The sequence below is a fragment of the Delphinapterus leucas genome, chromosome 16 (assembly GCF_059928025.1).
Source record: "Delphinapterus leucas isolate spDelLeu-1000000601 "Yukka" chromosome 16, BTC_Dleu_Yukka2, whole genome shotgun sequence".
Lineage (NCBI taxonomy): Eukaryota > Metazoa > Chordata > Mammalia > Artiodactyla > Monodontidae > Delphinapterus > Delphinapterus leucas.
This window is the reverse complement of record NC_143144.1, coordinates 51,840,382-51,856,376: the sequence shown is the minus strand read 5'-3', so window position 1 is coordinate 51,856,376 and position 15,995 is coordinate 51,840,382. Positions and strand designations below refer to the sequence as shown.

The following is a 15,995-nucleotide window of genomic DNA, read 5'->3' as shown; positions in this document are numbered from 1 at the left end:
TCACTCTTATGTGGGGGAAAAAAAAGAAAAAGAACAAACTAAATGAAACAAAAACAAACACACAGATAAAGAGAACAGAGTAGTTGTTACCAGAGGGGAAGGAGGGATGGGGGGGAAAGCAAATCGGGTAAGGAGTCAACTGTATGGTGATGGATGGAAACTTTTGCTGGCAAGCTGTAATGTACACATGAGTTGAATTATAATGTATACACATAAAACAATGTTATAAACAATGTTACCTCAATTTAAAAAAAAAGAAGAAAAAAGAGAACTTATAAAGACTCTGGTAAAGCAATCCAAGTGCAGAATTTCCACTGGATCTCCTCTAAATCTAGTTGTCTTGCTCACAACTAATTTGACAGTTCTTTTTAATGACTCATCTTTTTCAAACTTTTCAAAAGCATTAATTTTCCAGGGAATTCCTTTTTTTCCCCTCCTGGTTCATCAGTTTTTATAATTTTAAATTAACTTATATTAATTTTACAATGCTAAATACAGTGGCATAAACAGACTTGTGAATAAACACACACCTAACTTTTGGTGAATCCAAGTGGGGTGAAGGCAGAAGCAAGCTGGCACTCAAGGAAGTGGCAGACTCTGGGTGTGAGGGCTCAGCAGCAGTGGCCATGAGTTTTATGGAGGGAGTGTAGTAGGCTAATCCATCATGTTGCTTAAGAAGAAGTAAAAAATGCTTTATTTTTAGAACCATGATGCTTAATACATATACAATATATAAAGAGAAATGAACATATACACATATGTGTGAAATATTCTTCTATTTGTATTTTGTCAAGGGTTTTTATTCTTGTTTATTTTTCAAAAATCAGGAGTGGACTTTAAATTTTATCAAATGTCTTACAGGCATCTATTAAGATGATTCTGATTTTTCTCATTTGACCTAGTAATATGATAAAGCGTAGTACATTGAAAAGAACTGAAAAATCCTTACATTTCTAGAATAAATCTCACCTGGTTATGGTATACTCTGTTTTACCAATATCTAATTTAAGGATCTAAATTCGTAAGTGAGTTTGGTGTAAAGCTTTCTTTTTAAAATTATCTATTCTCTGACTCTCAGAACAGTGTTCATATCTTCATTTAAATGATTTTCTTAACATCAATATAGCATAAATGCAGATATTTACAAAAAAGGCTACTTCTACTTAATACAATGATCCTGCTATTAAAAAAATCATTTCCAAAGTTGATTGAGTCCAGTGCTTTGAGATTTTTACTATAGCAATTAGAAAAATCAATATTAGGTTTTCAGGGGCTTCCAACTCAAAGGAATCCTATTTCAAGGATATCACGGAGGTAAGAACCAGCAAACGAAGAGGCCAGGTGTGATTTTACATGCACTTTTCCTTTCCTTCCGCAAATTTTATAGCAATTCCTTTTAGAAAGGACTTGGACTTGATGATTATAATGAAAGAGAGGCTTAAAGCAAGGGTAGATCAACTAAAAGCCAACCCCTTAACATAAGTTTTAAGAGTCCTCAAAATAACCACTTTTTGAGTAGTAAAATTTAAATAAGCCATGTATATCAAGTAAAGCTGAAAAGCATGAACTTTTAAATGAGCAAGAAACATTTTTAAAGAGTCTCTTGAATATTGAAACATCGTATTCAATTATACCTTCCATTTATCACTTAACGGAAAGGATAAATGAACTAGTCTTTGCTTTTCTCTTAAAATATCTAAATTCTTTACGGGGACAGCCTTTTTTTTTTTTTTTTAAATGCTTTACTAGGTTTTGCTATTTTAATGGCTTAAATATAAGACTGCTTTTATAGACTACCGGTATCTAGCTCCAAGTGAAAATAGTGAATCATACGAGGTTCTGTTTCTGTTGCGGCTGATGGATTCTCAAAAGGCAGAAGGGAGTGCTGACAGAGACGGGGACTCATTTCAGCTCTCACACTTGGCTTTCTTGCAGGCTGGAAGAGAATCATCATCTACTTCTGATGTCCGAGGTTTCTTCACCGTGGAAATAATTCCAAAAGCAGTTTTTCTAGTTTCTATAAGATAAACAGGGAAACCAAAGTGCCTGAAGTTAAGCCATGATTTCAAAAGAGGTGGTTTTAACAAGCATCCCCATGTTACTGTGACTTACAGCATGAGTAAATGATGAAACCATAATAAACTGCTATGAGTGTTGATGCCATTTACAGTTCTCACCTTTCCCCACCACCAGCTTCTACAAATATCTGTATATTTTTAACATCTAGTTCATTCCAAAGGGACTACCCCAAGGGTAAAACTACATAGGGCAGGTTATCGCTAATGGTCTGTCCGAGGCATCTTAGGTAGCCAGAACCCAAGTTTCAGAGCTTGGTGCAGCACATGCTTAAAGTGTGGTAGAAACACAAATGAATCAAGATGGCAACTACAACAGTCTGCTTCCCTGGCTGTGTGTGTGCTCACTTCATTTTATAGCACAGACCATTCATTATCTGTGTCCCCCACTAGATCATGATTATACCTCTGAAGAATCAATCGTATGGCGAACATCCAACAATGCCTGGTTATTTAACAGGTGTTTAAGAAATACTTGTTGAGTGAACGAGGAATAACGCACATGGTTATTGATCTCTTATATATTGGTGACAATGAACAAAGAAGAATGGGAATTACTAAAAGTTTAGGTCAGGTTGCTAGTAGAGTTCAACTTAAATGTAGCTAACTTCTGCTAAAAATGTACTAAGGGGCCAGGCTCTGTGTCATCTACAGAGGATCTTAGGATGCCTAACACAGTACTTCTTCCTACCACACACTGAGATAGCACATCAGGGGCAAATATAATAGGAATGGAGGCACCACAAGAAGTAACTCTGCCTGGATGAATCAGGAAGGTATCATGAAAGAAGTGATGCTAAGAATAGGGAAGAAGGAAAAGGAAAGGAGAGGAAAGTGTTCCTTTGCAAAGGCATAGGGAGAGAGGTAAGAAGAATCTAATATACTTAGGGGACGATATGGCCGGTGTAAAGGAGGAGCATGAAAAAATTAGGGGGAAACGAGGCTGGTACTTGTGAAGGGCCACAGTGCTGTGAAAAGAGATTTAAACTGAGTCCTTAGGAAACAGGGAAGGACTGGGGAGGAGAGAAAGAGAGACCCCTTGGATACAAAGGAGATAAAAATCAAAAGGATTTGATAAACATAAATTTAGTTAAGAATTATTTCTTATTTCATGTACAAAAGTCAATTCTAAAAGTTAAATATTACCTTCTCATTTATCAGGATTAATTTACCAAGTCTACTAAATCTTTGCCAGTTATTTAAAAGCATTTTAATTTATAAAAGGGACAAAACTGCTCTCAAGGTCATTAAATACCAACATAATCAGAGAATCTCAAAATAAACAGAAATTGCCCGTGATTTCCAAAAAATGTTACATTTAGAGATGTTTATCACTATGATTATGAGTAAACGTCTAAAAATCAGTAGAATGAATAAAAAATATAAAAATTAAATTGTGAAAATCAATACTTTGTAACAAAACTAAATGCATTAGTTTCAAAATTGTATTAGTTCCATCTCAGAAATATTTTTTTTTACATCACATGAACATTTACTTCTTAATCTAAGACAACGGATTATAAACCGTTGAAAAACAAGACTTTTATAATTATCAGATAAAGTAACTCTTTTAGATCTTGAACCTCTTTCCTCTGTCCCCTCCCCACAACCTCCTTAGAATTGCTATTCATTGGTTTCTAGAATCCCACAGGACCCATCTAACTGTGATGCCTTGTAGCAAGCCTTCCAATGTAGAAGCCCAGCTACTGCATGTCCCAAGTCTTCTGTTTTCCAGGTATCCATTCCTGCACTGCCTTCAACAATTGCTCTCATGATAAGGTTTTCACACCCTCCAAGAATTAACCATCTTCTGGTAGTGCTTCAGTGCAGTGCTGTCCTTCTTAAATGTGGCACTCAGGGTGATAGAGATGCCAGCCAGGACTTACCAGTGCAGAGGATAATGATGACACTTTGAATCTTCCTGCCTCAGAATCTTGTATTTCTTCTAATGTAACCTTAGGCTGAATTTGCAATCCTAGTAGACTGAATTTTGAAACTGCTGTCTCAAATTGATCCCAATGTCAACTAAAGTCAGGGTAATTATAACATCCTGTAGATGTGCTGTTAATTCTGCAGGGACAGCAGGCATACACTAGGACTGTCCTGGGCACAACTAGAATGAATGGGAATGCTAAAGTCCACAAGGCTTCTTTTAGTTTAGCTTCTGTAAAAGCCTAGCTTTATATATAACTTATTTTGAATAGCTGAGTTTTCTGAAGCACAGATCTTCATATTTTTCCCTACTAACTTTTAAAAATTAACTTCCCTTCCTTGTCTCAGTCTGTTTTAAACCACTAATTGTTATCCAAAACCTTGACGATTCCTTATGTTCATTTAAAATAGACAAAAATAATGGCAGAACTACCAGTGTGAATCAACTGTTCCCTAATTTCAAGAAAATCCTGATAAAGTTTTAATTAATTTGGTCATTCCCAGAGCTTATGTGATGGGTCTAGGCTATGTAATACAACAATCTCAAACTAAAAATGTTGAAAACAAAAGCAAAATCATCTAATTCACGGTAATACAGTAACCAGTTCTACGAAGTGGAAATCAGATTACTAAAATCCAGACGTAATACACAAGCTCTCAATAACCTAACTATTCATATGCTAAATCACCCAGTTTATATGTAGCAACCAATTCTGAAGTTTAACATTCATCTGGGTGATATCAAGTCAACTGCTTCTTGACCACTACCACCAGTGCTAAAAATTACGAAGAGAATGAAGATAAAACAGCAGATGAAAAGTGTAAACTTTTTTCTTTTAAAAAGCCCCATTTTTATTCTCCAAAGTCGTAGCATATCAAACACTTCTAGTTCAATTTTTATCATCTGATGAGTAAGAAATCCAGTGCATTCAAGTAGTGAAATTAAGGTGAGGAGGAAGATATATATAAATGAAATGTGAGTAAAAAATGTGTAGTCTTGCATAATTGAACAGGTAAACCAAATATGAGAAAATAATCACAAGTTGTAATAAATGTGAAAAGTTATGATTTGAGTTTGTTAGCAGGATTTTTAAAAATGTATTTGGTGCTTTTGTGTTCCTCATAACTGGCTTAACATATATTTTTCACCGTTCAGTTCTCTAAAACAGTGATTTTCAGCAGGGAAAGCATGTCCCTATGGAGGAAAAAGGGAGATGAGAAGCCTATCAAAATGCAGGTGGGGACACACGTGCAGAACTGGAAAGAACGCATTCAATACTCATTTCTGGAAGGCAAACTATATTCATTCCACAAACTACTGAAAATAAAGCCTGAAGTAAAGGGCGAGAAAGCACTGACGGGTATGGCTAAACAGGTTCAGAAAAGATGATCCTAATGGAACTCCGAGGGGCAGGATAATGAAAGTAGATATGGCTCAACTGTTTCACAGAAATGACTGGCTCTTAACATGACCACTCGGTGTTTTTCTTGGAAGGACTTGCTCACCTCCGTGCAGAAGCACCGCTCGGCAGTTGGTGGACACTGCGGCCTTGGCGTCACTTTCCGACAGCCCAAACAGCAACCCTCTGGGGGGTCGTTAAAGATTTCAACCCAGCGTCAGCTGAGGACAGGAGACTAACAGAAACATAACTGACAATGCCAGTTCACCAGAGAGGCACTGAGAGAGACACTTTAAATCTACAGTTCTTACTCCAAATGGAACAGGCATTTGAGAAAAGACTCATTTAACTCTAAGCTTTTATAGAGTCCTTCTTTCCCCCTTTTTCTATTTCACCCTTAATCCAGAAAACAAAAGGATGAAGTTTTCACAACCTGATGTAATTTGGTTTTGAAGCTATTAATTGATAAGTTTATAGTAAAAGGTTAAAAAATCTTGTTAAAGTATAACATACCAAATTCCAAATTTCCTAAAAGAAAATTTCAATGACTTCTTATTCAGAAAAGGATACAAGTTTGCCACATCGTATGGGCCTCTTATTTCTAAAGGCTAAAATAAAATGAACAAAAAATAGATATGAAAGAAGTTATTCGTAACATTTCAGTGACTTCATCTGCAGTAGGATGCTTAAGTATCTAAAAACAAGGAAGTCAACTGCATAAATTTAAGTCCTTATAATTTTGACGGGTTACTTACATTTTTGAAAATATAAAAGATCCCTGAAAAGCATTTTGCAACCATTTAAAGGAAAAACTATTTATATAAACAAAATTTGAAGCCCCAAAGGAATGGAGATAAATTTTACTCTTCACCAATTACAATGAGCAAATGCAATTAAAAACGAAAACATGCAATAAACCTTTATTACATGACTAATTTAACTTGAAAAGGGAAAAAATAAAGTACTTAATGCCAGACTTACCCTTTCAGCAGCACTAGATATAATTACATTCTACGAAATAGAAAGTAATCAATATTAATCTTAGATAAATGTCAAAAAATTGAAGTCTTATAATACAAATAACCAGTAATCAAGTTTTAACATAAATACCAACTTCTAAAGTTAAGGTAAATAAAGTGAAAGGATGAAAGACCTCATGTCAAACTAAAGGCAGCCTAAAATAAGAAACAGAACAAGAAGCCTTCCCAACAGTTCTTAGAAAAGATGCATTAGTTTAAAAAACTAGTTGAAAAGGTCATATAACCTTAATTCAACTCAATGATGCCAACTGTATCTAGATGATTCTTTCACAGTAGGTAAACGGCCAATTCTTTACTGAAAGGTAAAAACTTTCAATATAACTTTCCCCCCCTCATATTATTCTTCCTTAGGATAGTTTTCTTTCTCTTAAAACTTGCAGAGCTCATTGAAATGGGAGAATTTGTTGCTGTGCATTGAGAACTTTCTGCTTTAAGGATATGGGGTCAGCTTGATAACCCCAGTATATTAATAATAATAAACTGCTAGGTTTGAAAAATATCCTAAAATTATGGAGCCATACCTTTCCTTTGCAGACCTGCATCAAATTGAGGGCGTTGGAAATTGTGTACCTTCTCATTGTGGAGTCTTTGATAGCGGGGCTATAGACAAGTTCAAAGCCCACACCTCGGTCAATTGCCTTCACAGGAAATGAAGAAAATAACTGTTAAAGCTAAACACACACTGTCTTACTTTATTTTCACTGAACTTCCCCCTCACCTCACACCCCTCCCCCGCACTGCCCACCTCCTGCATGTCCAGGTACAGCCTTGAATAAAGGCGGATTTGTGCCCGAATGGCACCATCTACAGGAGAAGAAAACAGATCTGTGGCTCTGTCTCAACAGAGTTTATCTTAGCTGTGGGGAAGCTGACTTTATATAAACAGGAATCATCAAGAGGCTGAGGAGAGCAACGTCCCAGTGGGGTGGCAGAAGGGCTACTACTCCATGAATTATCAAAAGGAAACCGGAGATGTGTTCCCTACACGCAGGATAAACTGTTTGCAAACATAGTAAACCAAGTAATTTGACCCAAGAATGAAGAGACAAAGAAATGAGCTGAAAAACATCCAAAGAACAGGAGTGGAACGCCTCTCGGGTAAGTCATTTATTATGCATATGTTGAAGGAAGAAACTAACGGGCCACAGTTGAGTGCCATGTGCTAGGCACTGTGCTAAGAGTCTTATGTATTTATTTAACCCCTACAATACCTTTAGAAGGCACTGTGGCAGAGACAGCTAACTGCCCCACTATCTCTTCTCTTCTCCCCTTTTTCTTTACTAACAGAGCCCCTGATCTTAAACGGGGCTCATGGATGCCTGGCAAAAAAGATGAAAGCAACCTGGGCCCTTGACAATTCTGCCAAGCTTACCATACTAGCTTGGCGTTTTACATGAGAAAAAGAAACTTCTTTCTTATTTAAGATGTTCTTAATAGGCAGGCATCCACAGGTAAGAAAACAGCCTGGAAGAAGTGGCAATGGGATCTACTACACTATGCAGCTTCCCTGATGAGTGATTCAAATCTTCATCCATTCACAACAGATAGGTTTTTAAGCCAGCTGTGCGTGGGAATGGGTGAGCAAAAGCTGACATGGTTCCTCTGTTGTAAGAGCTTCCAGTTTAATGCAGGAGACCATCAAATAATTACACAAAAATACAAAACTTCCACTGTGCTAAGTGCCATCAAGAAGTCTGGGAGTGGGTGAGGAAGGACTTGATTAACTAGCAGAGAGAGGAGCATTTGCAGAGGGAGGGGGCAGTATGTGAAGAAGCTCTAGGGTTGGAGGAAGCATGTAGCATGTAGAGAAGGTCAAAGGCTGGAGAGGAGAGAATGAGGAGAGCCCTGTGGTGGGAGTGGGGGCTGAAGAGGATGGGAACTGCCAAACGGAGACAGAATTAATCTTAATAGCCACACGAAGCATCTAAGGATTTTAGCATGGAGGGGATAATCAGAGTCAGGACGGCAAAGTCGCTTGGTTTCAGTGGTCTTTCAAAGGAGCAAAGGAGGAAAAGCAGGCAAAGACCAGGCACTATGGTCCAAGTCTCTGCCTGGCAAACGATTTTCTATTTATTACCCAGAGGATGAGTTGGGACTGGTCCAGCTGTGACTGCTGGAGGTCTACTCCTGCGTGTTACAAGGACTGGAAAAACCTGTCTTCTTCAGATCTGGCAGTCCACCTTGATTTAATTCACATGTACTGGCAGATTCCTTCCACTTGCCCTTCCTGAACAAAGACTTCTTTTCTTCTGCCCCACCCCCCAATCTTCCCTTTCCTTAACTTTTCTGCCTGCCTTGAGGTGCCCAGAATTTATTTTAGATTGCCCTATATATATGATATTAGTTTAATTAGCATTTACATGCTATTTTCCACACTGCAACCTCCCCCTCTCCCCTTTTCAGACAACTTTTTCCTGCCTCCAATTCTTTGGCTTGTGTTAATTATATCTGGGAATGATGTCTGTTATGATACTCTTTGTGCCATAAATATATATCTCATTCTCCCTGCCTGACTTGTACACTTGAGAGCTGGTATCATGATACTTCTTTGTAACACAGAACTGTCTTTTATACAAAAAGCATTTAATATATTTATATTCTGAGTGAATAAATAGTAGCTTATGGAAAAGAGGTCATGTGATAATGCTGTTCACTATGGATTAGCCATCACAAAAGAAACCAGGGTTAACTTGGCAAACTGAAATTCACAGATAAACCAAAATATGTCCTTTAAACGTAGTCTCAACTATCCCCCTGGCTATTTCTCTTACCAAAACTACTAATTAGCCAAAGAGGCTTACTTACAGGTATTTCTTTTCCTCATCCCTCTAGTTGCTGAACTAAAACACAAGTCGGTAGGATGGAGAAGAGGGGACATAAAAGACGTGGATGACACACAGAACTAGGTGACCAGGTCCCAAAGAATTCTGGAAAATTTGCTGCCCCCTCCTTGGGGACCAGATCAAAATACAACTCCTTTTTTGGGGGTTGGAGAGGGTTAGATGGACATAATTATCCACTTAATTATTTTTTAAGAAAAAAGTTGATTCTGATCTTAGTACATTAATCAAATTCACTTTCAAGCTGAAAACTCTCAGAGAAACTGAAGATAATGTGCTACTGAAGGCTGTGAACATTTCTTTCATAACACCTTATTTAAAATTTTTAGACAGATGAAATACAGACTCATTACCTGAGCTCCTGCTTCTAAGCCCATTTTAATGTAAATTGCCTTAAGCTCATCACCTGATTGTTCCTAACAGCCTTTTCATAAAGAATGCCAGTGCCTGCCTGATTGGCTTTTGTCTGCATCTCTGACCAAAGGTTCTGGAATAGGCAGATGATTTCTTTACTAATGAGAAATAACAGTCATAACGATGCTACAAACCAAGAACAGGTGTGTGATATTTGAAAAGAGATGGTGGTGGTAAAATTCCAAGAACTAAGCAAAGCTTAAGAGAAAGAAGAGAGAAAGGAAATAGGGGGTTGATTACTGGGACAATACACAGATTCCCTGTTAATTTCATAAAAATTAGTTCTTTATTGAATTTGAAAGGATGATACTGTTGGTGTCATTCCTGGTTTCATTCTTTGAGACAGGTAACTTGTTCATATGATTCACAAATCAAGTAACATAAGAAAGCAAAAAAGCCTTCACTGTATCTCTGCTCCCACTTGCCCCACCCACACCTCCCATAATCACTTTCACTAACTTCTTGTGTCTTTTTCTAGCATTTCTTCATACAGATACAAGCAAATATGAATATATATTATTATTTTTCCTCTCTCTTACCCCAAAGGTAGCCTACTACATTCTGGTTCTGACTTGAAGGGTTTTCCACGTCAGCTCCTAACTGCAGCACTGCTTTACAGCTGCAGAGTGCTCCACTGCAGAGGTATGGCATTCACCCAAGCCTCTACTGATAGATTTTGGGTCGTTCCAGTCAATCTACAGCATAAACACTAATTTTTTAGTGTTTTGGGGGATTGCTGGATATTATGGGTTCAATTGTTTCCCCCCATAAAAGGTTATGTTGGGGTCCTAATCCTCAGTACCTTAGGATGTAACATTAATTGGCAATAGCGTCATTGTAGATGTAATTAGTTAAGATGAGGCCACACTGGGATAGGGCGGACCCCTAATCCAGTAGGACTGCTGTACTTATAAGATGATGGCCATGTGAAGACAGACAGGGAGAAAGAACATGTTGTAAAGACAGAGGTAGAGATCGGAGTTATGCAGTTGCAAGCCAAGGACCAGCAAAGATTGCCAGCAAACCATCAAAAGCTAGGAAGAGACAAAGAAGGACTCCCCTAAGGTTTCAGAGGGACCATAACCCCAATAATGTCCTGATTTCAGACGCCCAGTCTCCAGAACAGTGAGCCAATACACTTCTGTTAGTTTAAGCCGCCCCATTTGTGGTACTTTGTTATGGTAGCCCCAGGAAACTAATACACTAGGTCAGAGGGTAAAGCATTTATAATTTTGATAGTTGTTGCCAAATTACCCACTGCCCCGTAAGGACTGTTCCAATTACACTGCTACCGTCAAAGTATGAGAATGCCTGCTTTCCCACAGCCTCACAAAAGTGTATCATCAAACTTCTGGGTTTGTGCCAATCAGATAGGTGATTTTAACGTGCATTTCTCTTAGCATGATGAATTTAAGCATCTTTTCATTTGTTAAAAGGCCATTTGTATTTCCTTTCCTGTGAAATGTCTTTTCCATATTCTTAATCCATTTTTTTAGATTGATCATCTCTCTCTTTTTTTTTTAACCTTATCAATTTCTAGGAGCTCTTTATATATTACAGAGATTAGTCACCTGTCTATGATATAAGTGAAACTATTTCTACCAGTCTGTCATTAGTCCTTTTCACTTTGTTTCTGATGTTTTTTTTTTTTCTTGGCCACACATTTTTTTTGATACTGACAGGTTTGCTGGCACTGCTCCAAGTACTGGATCAATAAAGTACTTAACATAGTTAGGTTCACAATATGTGTGATGAAAAATAAAGTTTATAGAGCACTCACACCCAACTCAAGGATATATGGCAAGATTCCTGGAACAACCTCACTGCTTCAGATACTATTTACTGGATTTCTCTCAGTGGGGACTAACTGGACCATGAAGACAGAAATGGATTAGGGTTAAAGGAAATGCTGAGGGGAAAACATCGGAAAGAGAGCATAAAACATACAATCACTGGAAATGGCTCAATAAACTTGAAGTTATTGTTGAATGGCACTAACACTGTAAAAAAAAAATCAAAGGTGAAGATACGTGCTGCTTAAAAAAATTCTTCTCAAAGCCTGAATTCATAAAGATCATGTTTTAAAATATGAAATTATTCTGTGCGTAACAAAGAGCTCTGCTGTAAAGTAATTTTAAATAGCATTTCCCAGTGGGAAATGACAGCAGATTTAGAATCAAAGCTTAAGTACAAATCCCAAGTCAACCTTTGAGAGAGACATGTACCTGTTGTGAGCCACAAACTACCTGAGTCTCAATTCCATCACCTGCATCACAGAGGTAATTCACATCTACCCCACCCTAAAGCTGCTGGGCTAGAGCAGGTGTGAAAGTGCTTAAGCCTTAAAATGCTAAATAATTAGAAGCCATCTGGCTATTCAAGAAGAGGAGTTGAATTCAACTTTTTTGAAACCCAACTATTACATGATAAAATGATTCCCATACAACTTACTTAAGACTCCAGAGGAGGTTTGCAGGAGATTTTAGAGGGAATTAACATAATTGAAATTATGGTGCCCTAAGCATGTGGTGAAAATAACAAAAGGATTGAGAGCTGAAAGTTATACATAAGGAGTGCTTTGGTATGTTTTAGCTCCTGGGCCCTCCTTTATAATCCCAACCTTCTTTTTTTTTTTTATAACTTTGTTGAGGGATCATTGACAAATAGAATGCATATATTTAAAGTCTACAACGTGATGATTTGATATACATATACTCTACACTGTAGAATGATTACTGGGATCAAGATAATTAACACATCCACCACCTGACATAGTTAACCATTTTTTTTGTTTTTTTGTTTGTTTTTTTGTGTGTGTGGTGATTGTGGTGAGAGTGCCTAGGATACTCTCTCAACTATTTTTGAGTTACAATACTGGACTATTAACTACAGTCACCCACGCTGTACATTAGAGCCTCAGAACTTGTTCTTTTTTTAAGTGAAAATCTATACCCTTTGACCTACAATCCCAACCTTCTGAGCTGATAATTCGCACATGGCTTATGGCCTCTAGGTTAAAGGCTAATGAATTAAATACTTTAATGCTCCTATTTCTCACCATGCCATCCAAATTAAGATACCTATACAACTACTATTATTTACCCTGAACAATAAGGTAGACACTTTTTATTGTATGCTTCTAGCTTTTAATTTAATTTTAATTAATTTAACTTTTAATTCCAGTTTCTCTTAAATAAAAAAGAGGTGAATGAATTAATAGGGACTCTTCTGCTTCCTGACCAATTCACACCGCAGCCTACTTCTACACTAGACGAGGGCTAAAAATAATACTGCACAGCCTTCCCTCTACTCCATCATCTAGTTTTTATTAAACAACATATGTAAAATGTTCATACCAGATTTTTAAAAAAGCAGACACTGTGTTAAGTACTGCCTATACCTCTCACTTGTCAAATTTTTACTTTTCAGAATTCTTAAATTGAAAAATGTGGGAATGAAGCCAAAAATATCCATCAAAAAATAGCACCTTCAGGAACTTACAGATGGAATCAAAAGGTGCGCTGTCCTAGTGCTGCCGCCTCCAGTGCATCTCCTCCTCACGCCGCCCCAATGCCCCACCCCCCCTCACAGTGAATGCTGCCTGCCAAGCCCTGACAACCAGCTAAGGACTAACGGTTCACAGGATTTGGCTGTGTTCCCCAAGCTGTACCCAGACATGCAAAATTAGACATATACTCGTTCAACTGACAGATTTTAGGGAAGACCTCTTATAAGCAAGGTATTTGAGTAATGAAAAAAGGACCATGACACAGCTGGTGCTGTCTAGAAGCTCACAATCTGGGTTGGACAGCAGGGCACATTCCTAAGAAACCAATCAAAGGACGAAGCCAAAACAGCCACTGGGCAGCTTATCACTGTTGTGGGACATGAGGAATTATGTGCTGTGCACTGCTGTCTATTCCATGGACTTGGCCTTAGCATCACATGCACTATCTCCTCCCAGCCAAGGACACAGTATCGTATGTGGGTTTACTCAGGCAAAGCCATCTAGAAAATGGCCTTCCTAGTTCATTAAGGTGAAGAGAAAAGCAAAAAAGTTGTAAGTTTAAGAGCAACTTAAGGAGGGTGCCATCTACATGGAAAATGGATTGGCAGTGTGAAGCTGGCAAAAAGCTTTGGCAACCTTCTAGAGACAGACACTACTAGCTCTGGGGAGCAACAGCATGTGAGGCCAGTAAGACTGTCATAACCTTGGGAACTGTGTTAGTTTGAGCCTTTTATCATGGTAGCTGGGGCACATTGGAGACCTCATCTGATGGGGAGTCAACCAGGTCTGTCCCACCCCTGTGTCTGGAGAGCTGAACAGCTTCTCCTTCTTCATTTTACCACTTTTAACAACATGTATCTCCAATTCTAAAATGTGATGATTAAGGGTCTTTTTTTTTTAGTGTTTACTTATTTAAGTACTGGCAAGAATGTGGGGAAACAATGATTTGAGCTTAACCAATATTGTTATATGTTCAGTAGTACTCTCATTATTGATCAGAAAAGAGCTGTTTTATAGTTTGCCCTTTAAATATATAACTTTAAAATTCTGAATACTTTTCAAGTACAGCTTTAGTAGCACACACTTAGGGGTAGAACACAAGCCATCTTAAATTTTTCCACACTGCATTCAATTTTTCCATACCATACAGATCATTTTCTCCTCTCACAGTATCTCCCTACTCTCAGCATCAAGCTAATTCCTTAGCAGTGGAGAGGGAAAACAAAAATTGAAGAACTTGTGATTCTACAGAGACAAAAGAATAGGGGAGTTATCTATCCTGAAAATCCATAAATTTTTAATTTTCCAATTCTGACAGAATTGGGGATGTAATCTAGATTGTCTGTCAAACCTTTTTTCTCCTTCAACAGCACTTCTTGAGAATGGGAGAGAGCTTTGGAAGCCTCTATTCAAAAGCATCCTAACTCCTCCCAGGATCTGGTTGTCAATGCAAATAGTTGACAGCTCTGCCAACCTTACAGCTCCCATTGTGAATCAATATCACTTTTATGATGGAGTAAGACATAAAAAGGTGTGACAGGTGGAAGATAAGGAGTAGAGGAAAACAAGAGAAATTACGAGAAAAATTCTATAGCAGAGGAAGGAGCACAAGATCTGTTGAATGCCTGGTCCCCCTCTTCGGTTATCATAAAGGTAACCTTGGGCTTTTGTGTGAGCCAGCACATTTCAATGCCAATTTTAATTTTGCAGAGACCACGCCTACCGTGCTTTCCAGGCCCTGCCCCCTCCAGTCCCTGCCACCCCACCTTCCCGTTTGCTGGTGCCTTGGCAACCCTCTCTCTATTTTGTCCTACGCCTTTCTTGGCTGCTCTGTCTCCTTAATGTTCAACATTCAGACTGTAAGTGTCCATCATTATTAGCTATCCTCTTAGGAAATTTCCTTCACAAATTTGAGCTTCTAAGGCCTTTCAAACACATCTTGGTAATTCACTGGATATTTTTTATTTTAAGCTTTCTTTTCTACGTTTAGTCAGCTTAGAAAAAAAAAATCCTCTTTTTAAATTGCCTATTTATTACTAGCCTTTGTTTTTTCCCCTCTAAGAACAGCAGTTTCTTCTGCCCCTTTTCCAGTGTGTTAATGCACATGTAGAGATTCACATATAGAATGGAAACTGTGCCACTTACCACATTAATAGGGGGTCTTTTGAAGTAAAATGGTAGCTTCTCTGTTACAGTTACGCAGACTAAATCCACATCTAAATGTGTACAAGCAACCTGTCAAGAAGAAAAAAACAGGTAAATCCAAAAGGAAAATTGGCACATGTTAAGAATGGGGTAGGGTCAAACGTGATACAAAGAAATGTAAATAGATATGGCTCACTCCATAGGCATTACACGGTTCTGTGTTCAAATACATTTGTCCCTTTACAAAGTCAATGCTTAGCCATTCCTTCACATTTGGTTTGAATGGTTTAGCTGTAATCTAGCTGAAGCAGAGTGATATGTCTATAGACCATCTCAACAGATAGGGTCTAGAGACCCTCTAATTCATGGTCAGCTACATAAGGAGGGGCTGCTAAGAGAGGCTGAGTTTCTGGAAGGTTACTTCAGATTGTTCTAGAAAAAAGAAACTAACTGCTCTGAAATCCAAGAAAAAATAAATAAATAAGCCAAAAGGAATGTATGCATGGTCCACTTACTCCAGAAATTATTTATTTTTGTGCCAGTAATTGGCCCACGCCTGTGGCTCCTATCAGTCTATTGACTGGCCAAAGAAATATATGGCACTACTAATGGCATTTTGTTCAAATGCTAATAGAAACAGA

The 15,995-nt window shown here is 38.0% G+C and overlaps 1 protein-coding gene across 5 annotated transcripts in view; it reads right to left on the bottom strand.

The window, feature by feature from the left end:
- Window positions 1-15,995, bottom strand: part of RPP30 (ribonuclease P/MRP subunit p30) — a 43,492-nt gene that overhangs the window by 13,842 nt on the left and 13,655 nt on the right. For 2 of the 5 annotated variants that reach the window (XR_016388117.1, XR_002643956.2), the window contains exons 6-12: window positions 15,355-15,444; window positions 6,969-7,085; window positions 6,389-6,418; window positions 5,978-6,015; window positions 5,514-5,593; window positions 1,834-2,017; window positions 531-670 (exon numbers count right to left, since the gene is read on the bottom strand). Coding sequence is in view for 3 of the 5 variants with exons in the window: in XM_022569367.2 (XP_022425075.1) it covers window positions 1,908-2,017; window positions 5,514-5,593; window positions 5,978-6,015; window positions 6,389-6,418; window positions 6,969-7,085; window positions 15,355-15,444 (465 nt within the window). In the remaining 2 variants the exon portion in view is untranslated. The other 3 variants (XM_022569367.2, XM_022569368.2, XM_089897913.1) reach the window with 2 other exon arrangements.